General features: G+C 45.1%; 1 protein-coding gene and 1 long non-coding RNA gene across 9 annotated transcripts in view; one reads left to right on the top strand and one right to left on the bottom strand.

Annotated features, from left to right (window-relative positions):
* The window catches only part of LOC140506878 (uncharacterized), a 30,496-nt gene extending 16,410 nt beyond the window's left edge, over nucleotides 1-14,086 (bottom strand). For 2 of the 3 annotated variants that reach the window (XR_011968143.1, XR_011968146.1), the window contains exons 1-4: nucleotides 12,733-14,086; nucleotides 7,160-11,471; nucleotides 5,225-6,677; nucleotides 1,695-1,871 (exon numbers count right to left, since the gene is read on the bottom strand). This is a non-coding gene — a long non-coding RNA (uncharacterized lncRNA). The remainder of the gene's footprint in view (nucleotides 1-1,694; nucleotides 1,872-5,224; nucleotides 6,678-7,159; nucleotides 11,472-12,732) is intronic. The other variant, XR_011968144.1, reaches the window with a different exon arrangement.
* MEGF11 (multiple EGF like domains 11) overlaps nucleotides 1-14,679 on the top strand; it is a 475,650-nt gene that overhangs the window by 426,637 nt on the left and 34,334 nt on the right. For all 6 annotated transcript variants that reach the window (XM_072614460.1, XM_072614458.1, XM_072614449.1 and 3 more), the window contains exons 12-14: nucleotides 9,782-9,902; nucleotides 11,813-11,976; nucleotides 12,362-12,464. In XM_072614460.1, the coding sequence (XP_072470561.1) occupies nucleotides 9,782-9,902; nucleotides 11,813-11,976; nucleotides 12,362-12,464 (388 nt within the window). The remainder of the gene's footprint in view (nucleotides 1-9,781; nucleotides 9,903-11,812; nucleotides 11,977-12,361; nucleotides 12,465-14,679) is intronic.

The following is a 14,679-nucleotide window of genomic DNA, read 5'->3' as shown; positions in this document are numbered from 1 at the left end:
CCCAGTGGGCAGTTGTTCTCTCTGTCTCTGTCTCTCTCTCTCTGTCTCTCTCTCCCTCCCTCCCCCTCCCTCACTCCCTTCTTCCTTCTCTCATTTTCTTTTCCCTCTCTCTCAATTTCTCTTTCCTCTTTCTCCCTTTTACACTCTCTCTTTCCCTCCTCCCCTCCCTTTCTATTTCTCCCTTCTCTCTCTTCTTCTTTCTACTCCCTTCCTCCCTCCTTCCTTTTCTCATTCCCTTCTTTTCCCTCCCTCCCTCTCTCAACTGTGCTGTCCCCCTTTTTCTTTTTCCTCCTTCCCCTTCCCTCTCTCTTCTCCCTCCTTCCCCACTCCCTCCCTCCCCACACTCTCTCTGTCTCTTACTTTCACACACACACACACACACACACACACACAATTATTATCCCACATTAACATCATAACAAACTCCTCACCCTACCAGAAACATCTTACCCCAGATCAATGAGACTGGTCTCTATTTTGTTGCTGCCATAGTTGGACACAGATTGCACAAATCATGGTGCTGGACATCATTCTAAGCATAAATAATCATAGCCTTTGTCCCCAGAGCACACCACACAGGACATACTCCTTCCACAAAACATGCAAACACACTATATATGCAACATACATTATGTACATAGCAGTATTTACAAAGTACCCACACACACCACACCCTGAGCACATATAGAACATGTATCATGCAGTAGAAGAGTTTTAGCCCTGGAGGAGACATCAGAGATTTTCTTGCATTCTCTCATATACAAAGAGGCAAGTGTAACATGGTGGAAAGAGCACTGCATTTAAAGACAGAAGACCAGGGTTCACATCCTGGTTCTGACCCTGACTAGCAGTGAGACAGTGGATGAGTTTCAGTCTCCTAATGCAAATGATAAACTTGGCTTTCTACCTCACAAAGGAGTTTTGAGGAAAGTGTTTTGTAAACCTTAAAGTGCTAGAGAAACTCCAGAATATTATTATTAAGGATTGAGTCTGACCTCGGGACTGCATGGCCAAGATTCATGGGACAAGTGGGTCAGTGCAGACACAGCAAGTGTACACCTACTGTGTTGGGCACACTGGTATCATATCCACTCAGTACCTTTCACACACAGCATAGCCATCTCTCACATATGCATGCACCCAACACAGCCCATTCTGCAGGCAGACTTGTTCCATTAATAATGCATGCAGGGACACAGGGCACAGCCTTCCCAGCAGCTCCAGAGGCGCTATTCAAAGTGAACTTTATTGGTACTTTAAAAGGGGAGGGGGGAATAATGAAGCCAAAAGATGACTGATTGGGGCCATATGTGGACTGTCAATCTTGGAAGAGCAATCCCATAAATTCAGTCCCAGTTTGTGCCGGGAAACAATATTCTGTGCTCAGAGGAAAGGCAGTTACAAAGGCTCTGGGAAAGATGCTATATGATTCTTTGTGCCAAGATCAGCTTCAGTCCTTTAGAGGATAGGGTTTAGCTAGGGTGTAGGAGAGGGGGGAAGATACAGAGAAAGGTCTGAGACCAAGCTAGGAAAGAAACTTTAGCTGACAGAAGAGATGGAACAGTCTTCTCCAATCCAAAAGAGATTGCTCCTGTGATTTTCTCGAATGGATGGGGATTTCTGTGCTGCTAGACCTCTCCTTGCTTTTATTAGGATAAAGGAATAAAGAATAGATCTAGAGTTAGGGCACTTGCCTGCAGAGGAAAAGGTGCTGTGGGGGAGGAATGTGATCCAAAACTGAATCCAAAATGCCCTGGGGTCAAGCCGGAGTTTACCAGGGTAACCAGAGACAGAGGACTGGGCAGGAGTCATGAAACAGAGATCAGCACAGCCTTCTATTGCTGGGAGGCCAGTTAGCATGGAGCAAGTCACTAAAATACCAGAGAGGAAGCCAGAGAATGAGGTTAGTACCACACTAGCCCCTATTCCTACCCTAGTCAGCCTCATCATTACTGCTGTGACCTGCCACATGGGATGATATCCAATGGATATCATGGAATGGAGATCTGGGAGTGAACTTAGAAATTATATCTAGTCTAATCCCTTCATTTTACAGATGAGGTAACTGGAACCCAGAGGAATCAGTTTAGTTATAGGCACTCTCAGACTAAGGAACATAAGCTCCTAGATTGATTATTCCTTTTGGGTAGCTAGAGAAGCCCCAGAAGTATGGTCCCCAAGTCCCCCACAAAAATGTTAAGTTCCCTAAGGACAAGAACGATTTTGTTGTTCCGATGTTTTATCTCACCATGCATCATGATTTGTACTTAGTATGTACTTAATAAACACCTGTTGTATGACATGGAGGACTAGTGACTACAAAAGATAATATTGCTCAGATGTTTCAGTCATGCCTGACTCTTTGTGACCCCATCTGGATTTTCTTGGCAAAGATATTGGAATGGTTTGCCATTTCCTTCTCCAGTTCATTTTATAGATGAGTAAACTTAGGCAAACAGGGTAAAGTGACTTGCCCAGGGTCGTACAATTAGTATCTGAGTCTGTATTTGAACCCAGGTTTTCCTAACTTCAGGTCAAGCACTCTATCCACTGTAGCTAAGGCCTCTCAGTTCTGACCTTCCATCATATTTCAGGATGAAAATGTCTCACTGTCCTCACACCCTCATCCGTTGGCTGGCCAGTACCAGGGACAGAGCAAATAGGATAAGGGGATTCCATTCCTCTCTCCTTCCTTACTGATCTTCTAAGTCTCATGCTTTATTCAGAGTTTCTCCCTCAAACACTGCATCTGCTGGCAGCTCAGTCCTGCTTCATCAGCAACACTCTAATTAGGTCCAGGGAGATTTGATTGTAATGGGGAGCTGCCAAAGCCCAGTGGTCAGAAATTTATTCCCCACCCCACACCCCTACTACTCACTGGGTAGGTGCCATTTAATTCCCTTCTCCTAGAAAAGCTTAACTGAGATTTGAAAATCATTTGGGGACTTTATCCCCTAGTTCCTTAGGGATGAAGAAGGCAGGGATGACTGCAGGGTTGAGTAGGACCAGTTTCTAAAGGAGATTGCAAAGTCATCTACTCTAGCATTTTCAAGAAGGAAAAATGAGATTTCAAGGGAACACAGTCACAAACATTTATCTGGAATGGGGTAGTGTCTAAAGGCAGGAGTAAGGACCGAGTGACCATTTAAGCATCTGAAGGGTTTGAAGATCTGAGCAAGGAAGCTGGCTGGCCTTACAGATGTATTGACCAATAAAAATTGCATGTATTTGTTTAGCATTATAGAGTTCCCAAAGAGCTTTCTGCACACAAATTATCCATGGTGAGAAGAAAAAGGAATAAGCATTTTATATAGCTGCTTTCATGTGCCACGTACTGTGCTAAGTGCTTTATATTTCATTTGATCCTCATAATAACTCTGAGATGTGGTTTTTACAGTTGAGGAACTGAGGTAGATAGAAGTTAATTGACTAGCCTGCGGTCGCATATTTAGAAAGTATCTGAGACTAGATTTGAACTTGAGTCTTCCTGACTACAAGCCCAGCACTCTGTCCACTGTGTAGTAGGATAAAAGTGTTGAGTTTGGAAGATCTGAGTTCAGATGCCAGCCTTTCCACTTCCTATGGGACCATGGGCAAGTAACTTCCCCTCTCTAGGCCTCAGTTTCCCCTTCTGTAAAATGAGAATAACAACAGCACCTACCTCAAAGGCTTATTGTGAGGTTCAAATGACACTTCCTACCTGTGTGACTTAGACATTTAATTTCTCATATCCTCGTTGGACCAAATAGCCTTTGAACTCCATTCTAATCAACTCTACTCTGTGATCCCATTGGTCTATAGCGGTCATTTGAGGCAGATGGAGGTGGTATTATTAACTCCACTTCACAAATGAGCAAAATTGAGGTATGGGTGTAGGAGAGCAGGTGGAACTGACCCAAAGAGAGAATAGTAAAAGCTGAGGAGATAATGTGGTTCAGGCAGAAATAGAGTTCCACTTTTCTCCCTGAAGCATATGCCCACCAAGTGCCATTTTCCCCTTAGCAGAAGGAGGAGAGAGGAACAAAACTGTCCCTGATTCCTCATTAGGGACTGCTTTGGTAAGTTATTCTTTCAGTCATCCCTTCTAAGTCTTAACTCCAAGCTCCTTCTCTCTCTCCCCCTCATCCCCCCATAGGGAACAGGCAGGATAAATCTGTTTGATTCTTACCCATGGCTTAGAAATAAATCCACAAGCATCTATTAAGGACTACAGAGGACACTAAGACAGAATGCTTAGTACAGGAGCTTCAGCATAGAAGGTGCTTAATAAGGGCTAGGTGACTGAAAAACTTTCCTGCCTTCAGGAAGTTTCTACTCTATGCAGGCCTGATATTCTCCACCTGTTTCAAATCCCTTAAATTTGACCAAAATCATTTGAGGCAGAGGATGCTGAAGTGCCCTAGACATACCACAGTGGGCATTCCACCTGTGCCTCCTGAGCATCCCAGGAAATCAGATTATACAGAATGGCCAAGGGCATCCTTGGTGGATGAGGCAAGAGTAAAGGAAGGAAGGAGTACATTGAAGCTAAGAGTATTGGTCCAAGGGAGAAGAGATAGAAGTGGAGAGCAGAAGCGGGGAGAATCCTGTCAGAGGGCAGTACACAGCTAGAAGGGAGAGTTGAAAGAGGGAGAGCTGTGGTAGCCAGCTCCCATCCTTCCAGGGGAGCTGTAGGCTAACAGTGTATGCATGAACCTCAGATGTTACTATTGAAGTCACTGATGCACAGAAGGGTGAAGCTTTACGGGACCTTCTAAATCAACTAGTCCAATAGCCTTCATTCTACAGGTAAGCAAGCTGAGACCCAGACTTGTGCCCATGGTCACACAGTTAAATTGGAAGTGAAAAATTCATTAAGCTGTCAGCCTTCCATCCTTCCCTTTCCTCTATTTGAGGCCTCCCAGAATCAATGCTCAGCTCCAGCTGCCTCAGCCTTGGGTCAGGGATGGAATCCAAAAACTGGAAGGAACTTGAGAGACCATATAATCCAGCCTCCAGAATGTATGAGATGAGGAAACTGAGGTAGAGAGAGGTCAAGATACTTGTTCAAGGACATCAGGGTAGAAAACTGATTCGGACCCAGGCCATGCAAATCCCACTACAAGTGTCATTTTGGGACCCTTCCACATCCCAAGTCATAGCACCCAGGGCAGCAGCCCTAAGAAATCATACTCTAGGGACCATTATGTCAAGCAAGGCTACATCAGGAAGACTGTCTACTTACCTATGTAACCTTGGGCAAGTTATTACCCCGTCTAAGGTCTCAATTTCCCCTTCTGTAAAGTGAGAAGATTGGGTAGATGATCCTCTGACAACGTGCATGAACATCTTTCTGCTTCTGGAAACCCTGGGACTAAAACACCCCCCTTGCTTTAGTCTCTCTTAAAAAAAGATAGGAAAAAAATAGACCCACTCCCTGTCACTCTTCTGCACCCGAACATACTCATTAACCTCCGGCACATCATAAGGAAAACGAATAATCAACATAAGATGCACAGCTGTTGATTAATTTTCCTAAATAGAGGCATTCTCTAAAGCAGCATATTGCAAGGGAGAAAATTCAATAAACAACATTTGAAGCAAATTTAATAGAACACAGGATTCATTACCCAATGGGGTCAAAATGCTGCACTGCCACTTTCTATGGGTAGATAGGCAGGAGGGAAGAGATGAGATTTGCCTCTCCTTAGCAGGACCTGGGCTCTTCTAGGAGCTGCTCTTTCAAATCAGGTTCAAGATGTTAATAGCTGATGCCCAAATCTATAATTAATGTGCCTTTGGAGCTAGAGGTAAGAGTTCATAGCAATTCCCCATTCACAGAATTATGAAGTAGAGCATGCTTGGCAGGCATTGTTCAGAGAGCCCTCATCTACCAGCTGCAGCACTAGAAAACTGGATTTGGGGGCAGGAGGAAGGGATAAGTGTGGCCTACTGCTATCTCCTCTACTTCCCCCACCAAAAAAAATTTTTTTTTTTACACCTGAGCTAGGAGGCATTCCTAGGGCCAGAGTGAGAAGGAAGTATCTGAACAGATGTCCTAAAAGTAGTCAGGCAGCAGGAACAAATGGTATTATTCCAAAGTTTGGTTAAGTTTGGGGTTTTGCGGAGAAGCACTGTGGGGTGAGAGAAGGAAGACTTAGCTGGGAGGGAGGAGAGCTTGGGACCTGGTCCCTGCTCTGCCCCTCAGAAGCTGAGTGACCTTAGGTAAGTCGTTTATGGCCTCTAGACCTCGATTTTCTCATTTGCAAAATGAAGGGACTGGACCAGATTTACCATGCTTCCCCTCAAGGTCTCAGTCATGTAAGCCAGGGGCATCTTTATCTAAAGGCAAGAAGTAGGATCTGAGGGATGTCTTGAGGAAGACCATTCATGTGCCCCTCCACCCTCCGAACTCCCCAAATATTTACTGTGGCTTCAATCCTACTTCATACTAGAAGTTCCCACAGTTACTCTTTCCTTTGAGCCTTGTCCAGAAGTCTTCCACTAAAATACTGATGTTACCTGGGATGAATAACATCTTAGGGCTCCTCCCTCATTTCCCCATGTCCCCTTTCTATCCTGGAAGGAGCCCTGGATCTGGAGTTAGAAGACCTGGATTCATATTTCAGCTCTTCCGTGAGATACCTGGGTCACATTAGGCTAGTGATGTCCCCTTCTCTGGGACTCAGTCTGTTCATCTGTAAAATGAAGGGGTTGAACCACGTGATCAGATCATTCTTCTAATTCCAATATGATAATCTTTTTCTGAAAAACCAAGTCAGCTGATAGCGTTTGGCAATATTTACTGAGCAAATGCTCTAGCCTGCTGGCACTGGCAGAGAATTGGGCAGGCTTTGGTTTGGTGAGGAAAAGAATTCTGGAATATGTGGTGCTCTTTGGGGAAGGTAGACCCCCATTAGGACAGCAGCAGAAGGGGTGACATTGGGCAAAGGGTGACACTGAAATATAACTTCACAGTTTTACCTCTGATCCAAGATCATCTCACCAAGCTCATGGGCAGCATGGACTTGGATTCAGGAAAATCTGTTGTCAGATCTTGCCTCTAACACTACTTTGTGTGATCTTGGATAAGTCATATGATGCATTACCCCAGTCAAATCTCTAAGACTCTAAATCTCAAGTTAAGTCCCTATTTTCACAGGAAAAGCAAATTCCTCACCTTGAGTTCCATACACCAACGGAGATGTGTTTGTCCTTCGTTGCCGAAGAAGACCATGCCATCAGAGAAATGATGACATGACTTGCACTTGACTTTGTTTTGAGTGAGGGAGGGCTGTGCAGGTCACCAGCCTCACTTCTCCTCCAGAGCCATCTGAATCCAGTGACCTGATATTCCTCAGGATGACTAGAGATGACCCAGGATGCACTGGGAGATCTTGGGCCCTTTAGGCCATGGTCTTTGCAGGTCCTTAGGGTGAGGGTGAGGCAACGCCCATTCATTGAATAAGCCTGTTTAAGAAGTAGCCAGGGCATGGCCCCTTTAATGAGGTCAAGAAAAAGAAAGACATCAGGCTGGGTGGGAAACAGCAACAGTTAATCACTTAAACAGATAATCACTCTAAAGCTAGGGGGTCCAGAAAAGCCCTTAGGCAGGGGCCCCAGGTTTGGTTAAAAACCTCTTTGAGCCTCATCTGTAAAATGGATATTATAATAGCATCTATTTTAGTTTCCTCATCTACAAAATGGAATAATAACCACACCTACTTATAGTCTTGTCGTAAGGGGCAGATAATATTACCGGTGGGATATTCAGCAAGTCATTTAACTTCCCTGGGCCTCTGTTTCCTCATCTGTAAGAGAAGGAGACTGAAACAGGGCTGTGATTTTGTGAAACTGAACAAGTCCGTGCCTGTAAATTGCTTTCAAAGCTTAATTATTGTTACTGTGGTGGTAGTGGTTCAGTTGTTTTCAGTAGCGTCTGACTATTTGTGACCCCATTTGGGGTTTTCTTGGGAAAGATACTGAAGTGGTTTGCTATTTCCTTCTCCAGTTTATTTTACAGATGAGGAAACTGAGGCAATCGGGATTAAGTGACTTGCCCAGGGTCACATAGCTAGTGAGTGTCTGAGGGCAGATTTGAACTCAGGAAGATGACTCCAGGCCTGGCACTCCAACCACTGCGACTGTCCCATAAATTGGCACTGTAAGATGTGGGTCTATCTCCTTTCATATGAAAGACAAGGTTCCCTTCCCCCTACTAGAAAGCCCTAGTGAAGTCAGAGAAAATGAGAAGCCTGGGGGCAAAGCCTTGGGAGATTTCCCCTTCGTTGAGATATAGGCCTTTCAAAACAGCTTGAGGAAAGACAGGTGCAGAGATGAAGCACCTCTTACCTACCCTCCGAGAAGAAGGGCTAAGACTCCCCCAGCACACCCATGATCATCCAGCTTCGCAGGGCCAGACTCTTTGTGTTGACTGTAGGTTACTCAAAAATATTACAGATGTTTGTAATTAATCAGTTGAGCTAGAAGGGACTAGAGAGGTAATCCAGTTCACTGCCTCTGTTTCTTCAAGTGTAAAATAAGGGGGTTAGACTCATTGCCTCTAAGGTCCCTTCCAGCTTTAAAGCTATGATCCTACAATCATGTCATCTTATAGAAGAGGAAACTGGGATTTAGGAGGTTAAGTGACTTGCCCTAAGTCAGGCAAGTAACAAACATCAGAAACACCAAGTTACATAAAAATATTCACAGAGACAAGGACATGTTTGCCCCAACACCTACCCCTTGCAAATACACCAAGATGTTTTTGTTTGCTCCCTAAATTGAGAAGCAGAATGTTGCTGGACAAGGTTGAAAGTTATGTAATCTGGGGTTTTGTGCTGGCTGTGCTGCAAACCAGCTGTGTGACCTTGGGTGAATGACTTAACCTCGTTGTGCCTCAGTTCCCCAAAACAAGCTGACTTCACAGGGCTGTGTGAGGATCTGGTGAGACAAGATGTGAGAGAGCTTAAGCAGATGTTGCAAGGGGAGGGGTTATTGATTACTTGCTGGGAGAGAGCAGTGAGGCAGGTCACCCTTCAGGGTGCTCATTGGTGGGTAGATTCATATTTGGAGCAGTCTTCTGAAGCTGCTCCCCCCCTCCGCCCCGGAGCTCCCTCAGAACTCCAGGGTGAGCCAGCCCTAATAGTCAGAGCTGGGAAACTCAGATGAGGCTTGGAGATAAATGTCCTTATCAGCCAGTAAAGCAAACCTTTAAAGAGAAAACTAGAAATGGTGCAGGGGATTTGCATCAGAGCAGAGGCCCTGAGTGCCCTGGATATGTTTTTATGGGTTATTTATAACCCTGGGAAAATAAGGATTTCCTGGGTAATGAGGGAGATGACAGTCTGGCTGGGGGCCCAGCTGCAACAGGCCACCTGGTGGTGGGAAGAAAGGGGCAGAGGGGAGCGTGGATGCCCTAAAATGAACATAGTAATCGGAATGCAGCACAATGCTGGCAGAGGACTGTGGGAATGTTGCCTCCCTTGTTCTGGATATTGTAGCCTCGAGATAGGTCTTGCCTCATCAACTAACATTTACATTCTGAAGTTCACATGCAGAGTAGGAGGACCTCCTCTCCCACAGTTGGCCAGGTCTGTGCCCAAATCAAGGTCACAGAGCCAAAGGCCTTCAGGAAGACCCAGAGGGTGCCATTTTCCCTAAGCCCTTGTCCTGGATGTCTTTGAAGAGCTGCAAAGCTGTTGACCAGGCATCCTGGCTCCCTGGCTTTACCCTGACCATGCCCAGCAGGGACATAGTGTAAGATGCAGCCTGACCCCTGCCCTTGGTTCTCATTCCACAGGGTGAAGTCTGCGCTATGCCCTGTGCATCCGGGACATACGGCCCCAACTGCTCATCTGTCTGCAACTGCAAGAACGGGGGTACCTGTTCCCCCATAGATGGTACCTGTACCTGTAAGGAAGGTAATGTGCCCTCCCCACCCTTGCCAGCCTCATAAGCCTTTCTAGGCTGGCCTTAGGCCGTCTTCATCTATCTTTCTGGTAGTCATGAAGCCTGATTTAGTGGCAGGAGACCTGGGTTTGGTATCAGAGGACTTGGTCTCATCCCAGCACAGTGGACAGAGCACCAGACTTGGAGTTAGGAAGACCTAAATTCAAATTTGGCCTTAGATACTAATTGGCTGTGTGACCTTGGACAAGTCACTTAGCCTCTGTTTGCCTCAGTTTCCTCATCTGTAAAATGGGATAAAAAATAGCACCTTCCCTCCCACGTTTTTTATGAAGATCAAATAAGATAACTTGTAAAGCACTCCACACAGTGCTTGGCACATAGTAGGCACTATATAAATGTTAGCTATTATTGTTATCTCAATTCTTCCACTTACTATCTGTGTGTCCTTGAACAAGGTAAGTCCCTCCATGCTGCAAATCACTTGTTTTATTACCTATGGTCCATTTGTCCCAAGACAAAGGTCTACGAAACCTATGAGTGATTCCCCCTGTCACCCCTATGCTCCCGCCCATCTGAGCCACTCCAAGGAGCCTTCATAATTACAGATATAGGCAAACAATTGTCCCTGTCAATGAAATCCTCTTACCTTACTCTCCAGGCCCAAAGGCCTGAGCCCAGACTAGAGGGTGGGGGGTGGAAACACCTGCTTAGAAGATAGCCTGGGACGGGTTACAAGAGACCCTTTTCATGCGATCTTTTTAATATTTCGATGATAACTTGTGTGCCCCATGGCACACAACTTTATATTTGTGATGTCACTGCATGCCCCAAGAGCATTTCAAAGGCTCCAGGAAAATTAAGAGGAACAGTAACACTCAGGGAACAATTTTCAAACCCTGCCTGAGACCCACACATGCCTTACCCCAGCTCTCTCCTCTACATCAGTTAGCATTCTCATCTTCAAAGTCATTCATTTCTAGGCCTCCACTTACTTCTCTGTCAAATGAGGGGTAACTCTAAGATCTCTGCCAGCTCTAAATCAATGCACCTGTAATCCATTTGGGCACCCAAATGGCAGGCAGGGAAATATAACCCAGGACCACTTCTGCCCCTGACATACCACATGACCTTGAGCAAGTCTCTCCAGGCCTCTGTTTCCCCATCTGTCAAACAGAAATTACAATTGTTTCCTGCTTACCTCACAAGCATGACCTGAAAATCTAAAAATCGTAAAAATAAAAATGTGTTAAAAAGTTCACAATGCTGCAACAGCATTTTCCAAACCATATTCTGAAACCGTATTCCAAACACTAGCATCCAAAATGATCATATGATGCTAATATTCTTGTCAGTAGCTCCCACTGATGGCAGCATTGTAAGGGTGGTAGAGCATTTAACATACACGGACTCATTGGATCTTCACAATTCCCCTGTGGGGTAGGTGCTGGTAAATATGTCCATTTGCAGTTGAAGAAACTGAAGCAGGTGAAGATGACCTGCCTGTTGGTTAGTATCCAAGGACAGATTTGAACCCAGCACCACATCCTTCACTCTCTCCCTTCTGCCATGTTGCTTGGGCTCTGCAAGGAAAGGTAGAGAAGGCTTTGTGATGTGAGCCCCAGAGCGGGAAGCATCCATTCAAAGCAGGAGGGTTTTGCTCTCCAGCCTCTATTATATCTGTGACAATGGAGTGTAAACTTGGACATGCTCTCTTGAACAGAAAGACTTCAAGTATGGTCCCAGTAGTGAACTGTCTGTTACATGTTCAAAGATTCGTCATCAGAGGTTGGTTCCTAGTCCAAGTGAATTTTTAAGGTGATCACATGAGAATGGATTTGGGGAGGGGGGGTTCAGGTCACAGCACACATGTGCTTTCAGCCTTGCCAGGGTTTGATGACTAACTCAGTTTCCCTCCCTTCAGGGTGGCAGGGGATTGACTGTTCCCTCCCTTGCCCTACGGGCACCTGGGGCCTGAACTGCAATGAGACATGCACCTGCTCCAATGGGGCAGCTTGTAGCCCTATTGATGGTACCTGCTCCTGTTCACCTGGCTGGCTAGGGGATACCTGTGAGCAACCTTGCCCGGTGAGTGGCCTAGGGTAAAGTGGATTGGGAGTGGAAGTATCTTGATTGCTAGGACTAGGGAGAGCCTGGGGGTTGGGTTGAGAATAAGCTTCTTGAGGGCAGGCACCATTTCCAATTTACATTTGTGTCTCCTCTAGTACCTAACACAATGTCTTACATATTTGCCATATTGGTGTGTTTGTTAGCCATCCCTGAGTATAGGAAATACCCCTACAATGGGATTTCTCCAAAAGAAGATAAGTATGATTAATTATAGGCATTCAGATTTTACAATGGCCAGATTCAGGGAGAAAGTACAGGCCATAGTCAGGCTGGTATGGAGGCAAATGTATGTGGAATGAACATTAGCACTCATTTGGTCCTGGTTTTCCCTGCTTTTTCTCAGGATGGAACATATGGGCTGAATTGTAGCGAGCGTTGTGACTGCAGTCATGCCGATGGCTGCAACCCGGTCACAGGCCATTGCTGCTGCCTGGCAGGCTGGACTGGTAAATCCCCCTACCCCCTCCACCAGGGATGGAACTTGTTGGTTAAAGTTTTACTGGGTCACTTAGATGGTCTGCCTATCATAACCTTGACCTTTCCAGGATCTGGATATCCTCTAGGCTAGGGTGAGGCATCTTGCTGGGTTCAAATCACATGCTATGTGACATAAAGCAAGTCTCTTACCCCTCTGGACCCTGACTCAAAGTCTGTTTCAACTCTGCGAGAAAGGCAGGGTTTTTTCTTTATCTCATTACCTTTTTTAGTCCTTACCTTTCTGAAGGCAAAAATTTTGTTCTGGGTGTCAGACGGGCCTTCCTGGGTCTGTTTTGAGGCAGCCTCTTACCCAGGCCATGTGGCTACAGATTCCCATGAGCATGGTCATGAAGAGCCACTGTTTGACCATGCACAAGAGACTTCATCTTTCTGTCTCAGTTTCCTCATCTGTAAAAAAAAATAAAATAAAATAAAAGGATAATAATACTGGCCAACATCCCAGAGTGATAAGGAAAGTATTTTGTAAGTGTATTATTTACCACTATGATTTGGGGATGGAAGGAGCATAGTTCTGATAAAACAGGCTTAGCCCTGGCATTAGGCACCTGTGGATTAGGTAGGAATATAGGTTTAGAACTGGGAAGGGCCTTAACAGTCATTTAGTCTGCTGGCCTCATTTTACAAATGAAAAAACTGAGGCCCAGAGAAGCTCCCTACCCTACCCTGGCCCCCTGACTTGGCCAGGGTCACAATGATAGGAAGAAGGATCTGAATCCAGGTCAGGCCCTCTGTCTCCAAATCCAATGTTCTTTCCACTGCATTCCCTTCCTTTTCTAAGATTCTGAGATTCTAAATGACCCGAGACTGGCTGCCCTATTATTCAGTTTACTAACCAACCCAATAGTGCTTCCTTCCTCCCACCCTTACTGCTTAAACAAGAGACAAAAGCTATTCTGTAGCATGGGGCATGGGGCTAGGAGAGTCCTACAAGTTTGTCAGATTTGGAATTTTTATTCCCTGCTCTGCTATAGATGGTGGAATCGGGAGAGCAGATGCCCAGCACTGCCTACACAGCCCCTTTCCATCCCAGTAACTTCATCTCCCTACTTCAAATGCTGTCTGCTGGTTACCCATGTGTGCTGATCTCTCCCCTCCTGACAGGTCTCCTTCCCCTTCAGCCATGCTACTCACTGTTCCATGTCTCTACTTTGCAGAAAGAAGGGGATAAATTAAAAAAGTCACCATTTCCCAACAGGACATAATTCCCAACTTCTCAGCCACAGTGGTTGGACCCCCTTTAAAAGAATGAGAAACCATAATCTATAACTTAGACCCCCTCATCCCTTCTCTTTCTGGATCAGAGAATGTCAGCACTTAAAAGGGCTCTGGCATAGTGGAAAAAGCTGCATTTGGAATCACGTAAGACGTGGGTTCAAATGTCGACTGATGTGACCCTGGGCTGTAAAATCAAGATAATTATATCCATTATGCTAACATCACAAGGTGGTTGGAAAGAACAAATAAGGATGTCTATAAAGGGGTTTATAAACTTTAAATGGGATATCCTAATTTCCCACAAAATGGTGTGTCTGCAGAGCATTCTGTAAATCTTAACGGGTCTCAGAGAGCTTAAGAGATTTGCCCCAAAGTCACAAAGCATATATATATATATATATATATATATATATATATACATATATATATATACGTAGTATCTGAAACAGAATTTGAACTCAGGACTTCCAGACACTGAGTCCCACACTGTGTCCATACTCAGCCTTGGATACATGGGCGGATAGGTGGTGCCTTAGTGCACTCCGGGCCTGGAGTCAGGAAAATCTGAGTTCAAATGTGGCCCCAGACACTTACTAGCTGGCTAACTCTGGGCATGTCACTTAACCCTTATTTGCCTCAGTTTCCTCATCTGTAAAATGGGAATAATAATAGCACTTACCTCACAGGATTGTTATGAGGATCAAATGAGATAAAATTATAAAGCATTTCAAGCATGGTACATAGTAAACACTATATAAATGTTAATGATCATTATTATCATTAATAATTCTTACTAAATGTCAGCTTTTGCAAACTGAAGTCAGAAAAGGGGGAGTGACCATCCCCAAGGTCTTTCAGGTGGTGAGCAGATGAAATGAGATTTAAACCCAGGTCCCTTCCCTTCATGTATATTTGGACACATTCCTGACCTCCTCTCAAGTGACAGGC

This window comes from Notamacropus eugenii, chromosome 1 (genome assembly GCF_028372415.1).
Source record: "Notamacropus eugenii isolate mMacEug1 chromosome 1, mMacEug1.pri_v2, whole genome shotgun sequence".
Lineage (NCBI taxonomy): Eukaryota > Metazoa > Chordata > Mammalia > Diprotodontia > Macropodidae > Notamacropus > Notamacropus eugenii.
Note: the sequence above shows the minus strand (reverse complement) of the source record. Positions and strands in the feature narration are given on the sequence as shown.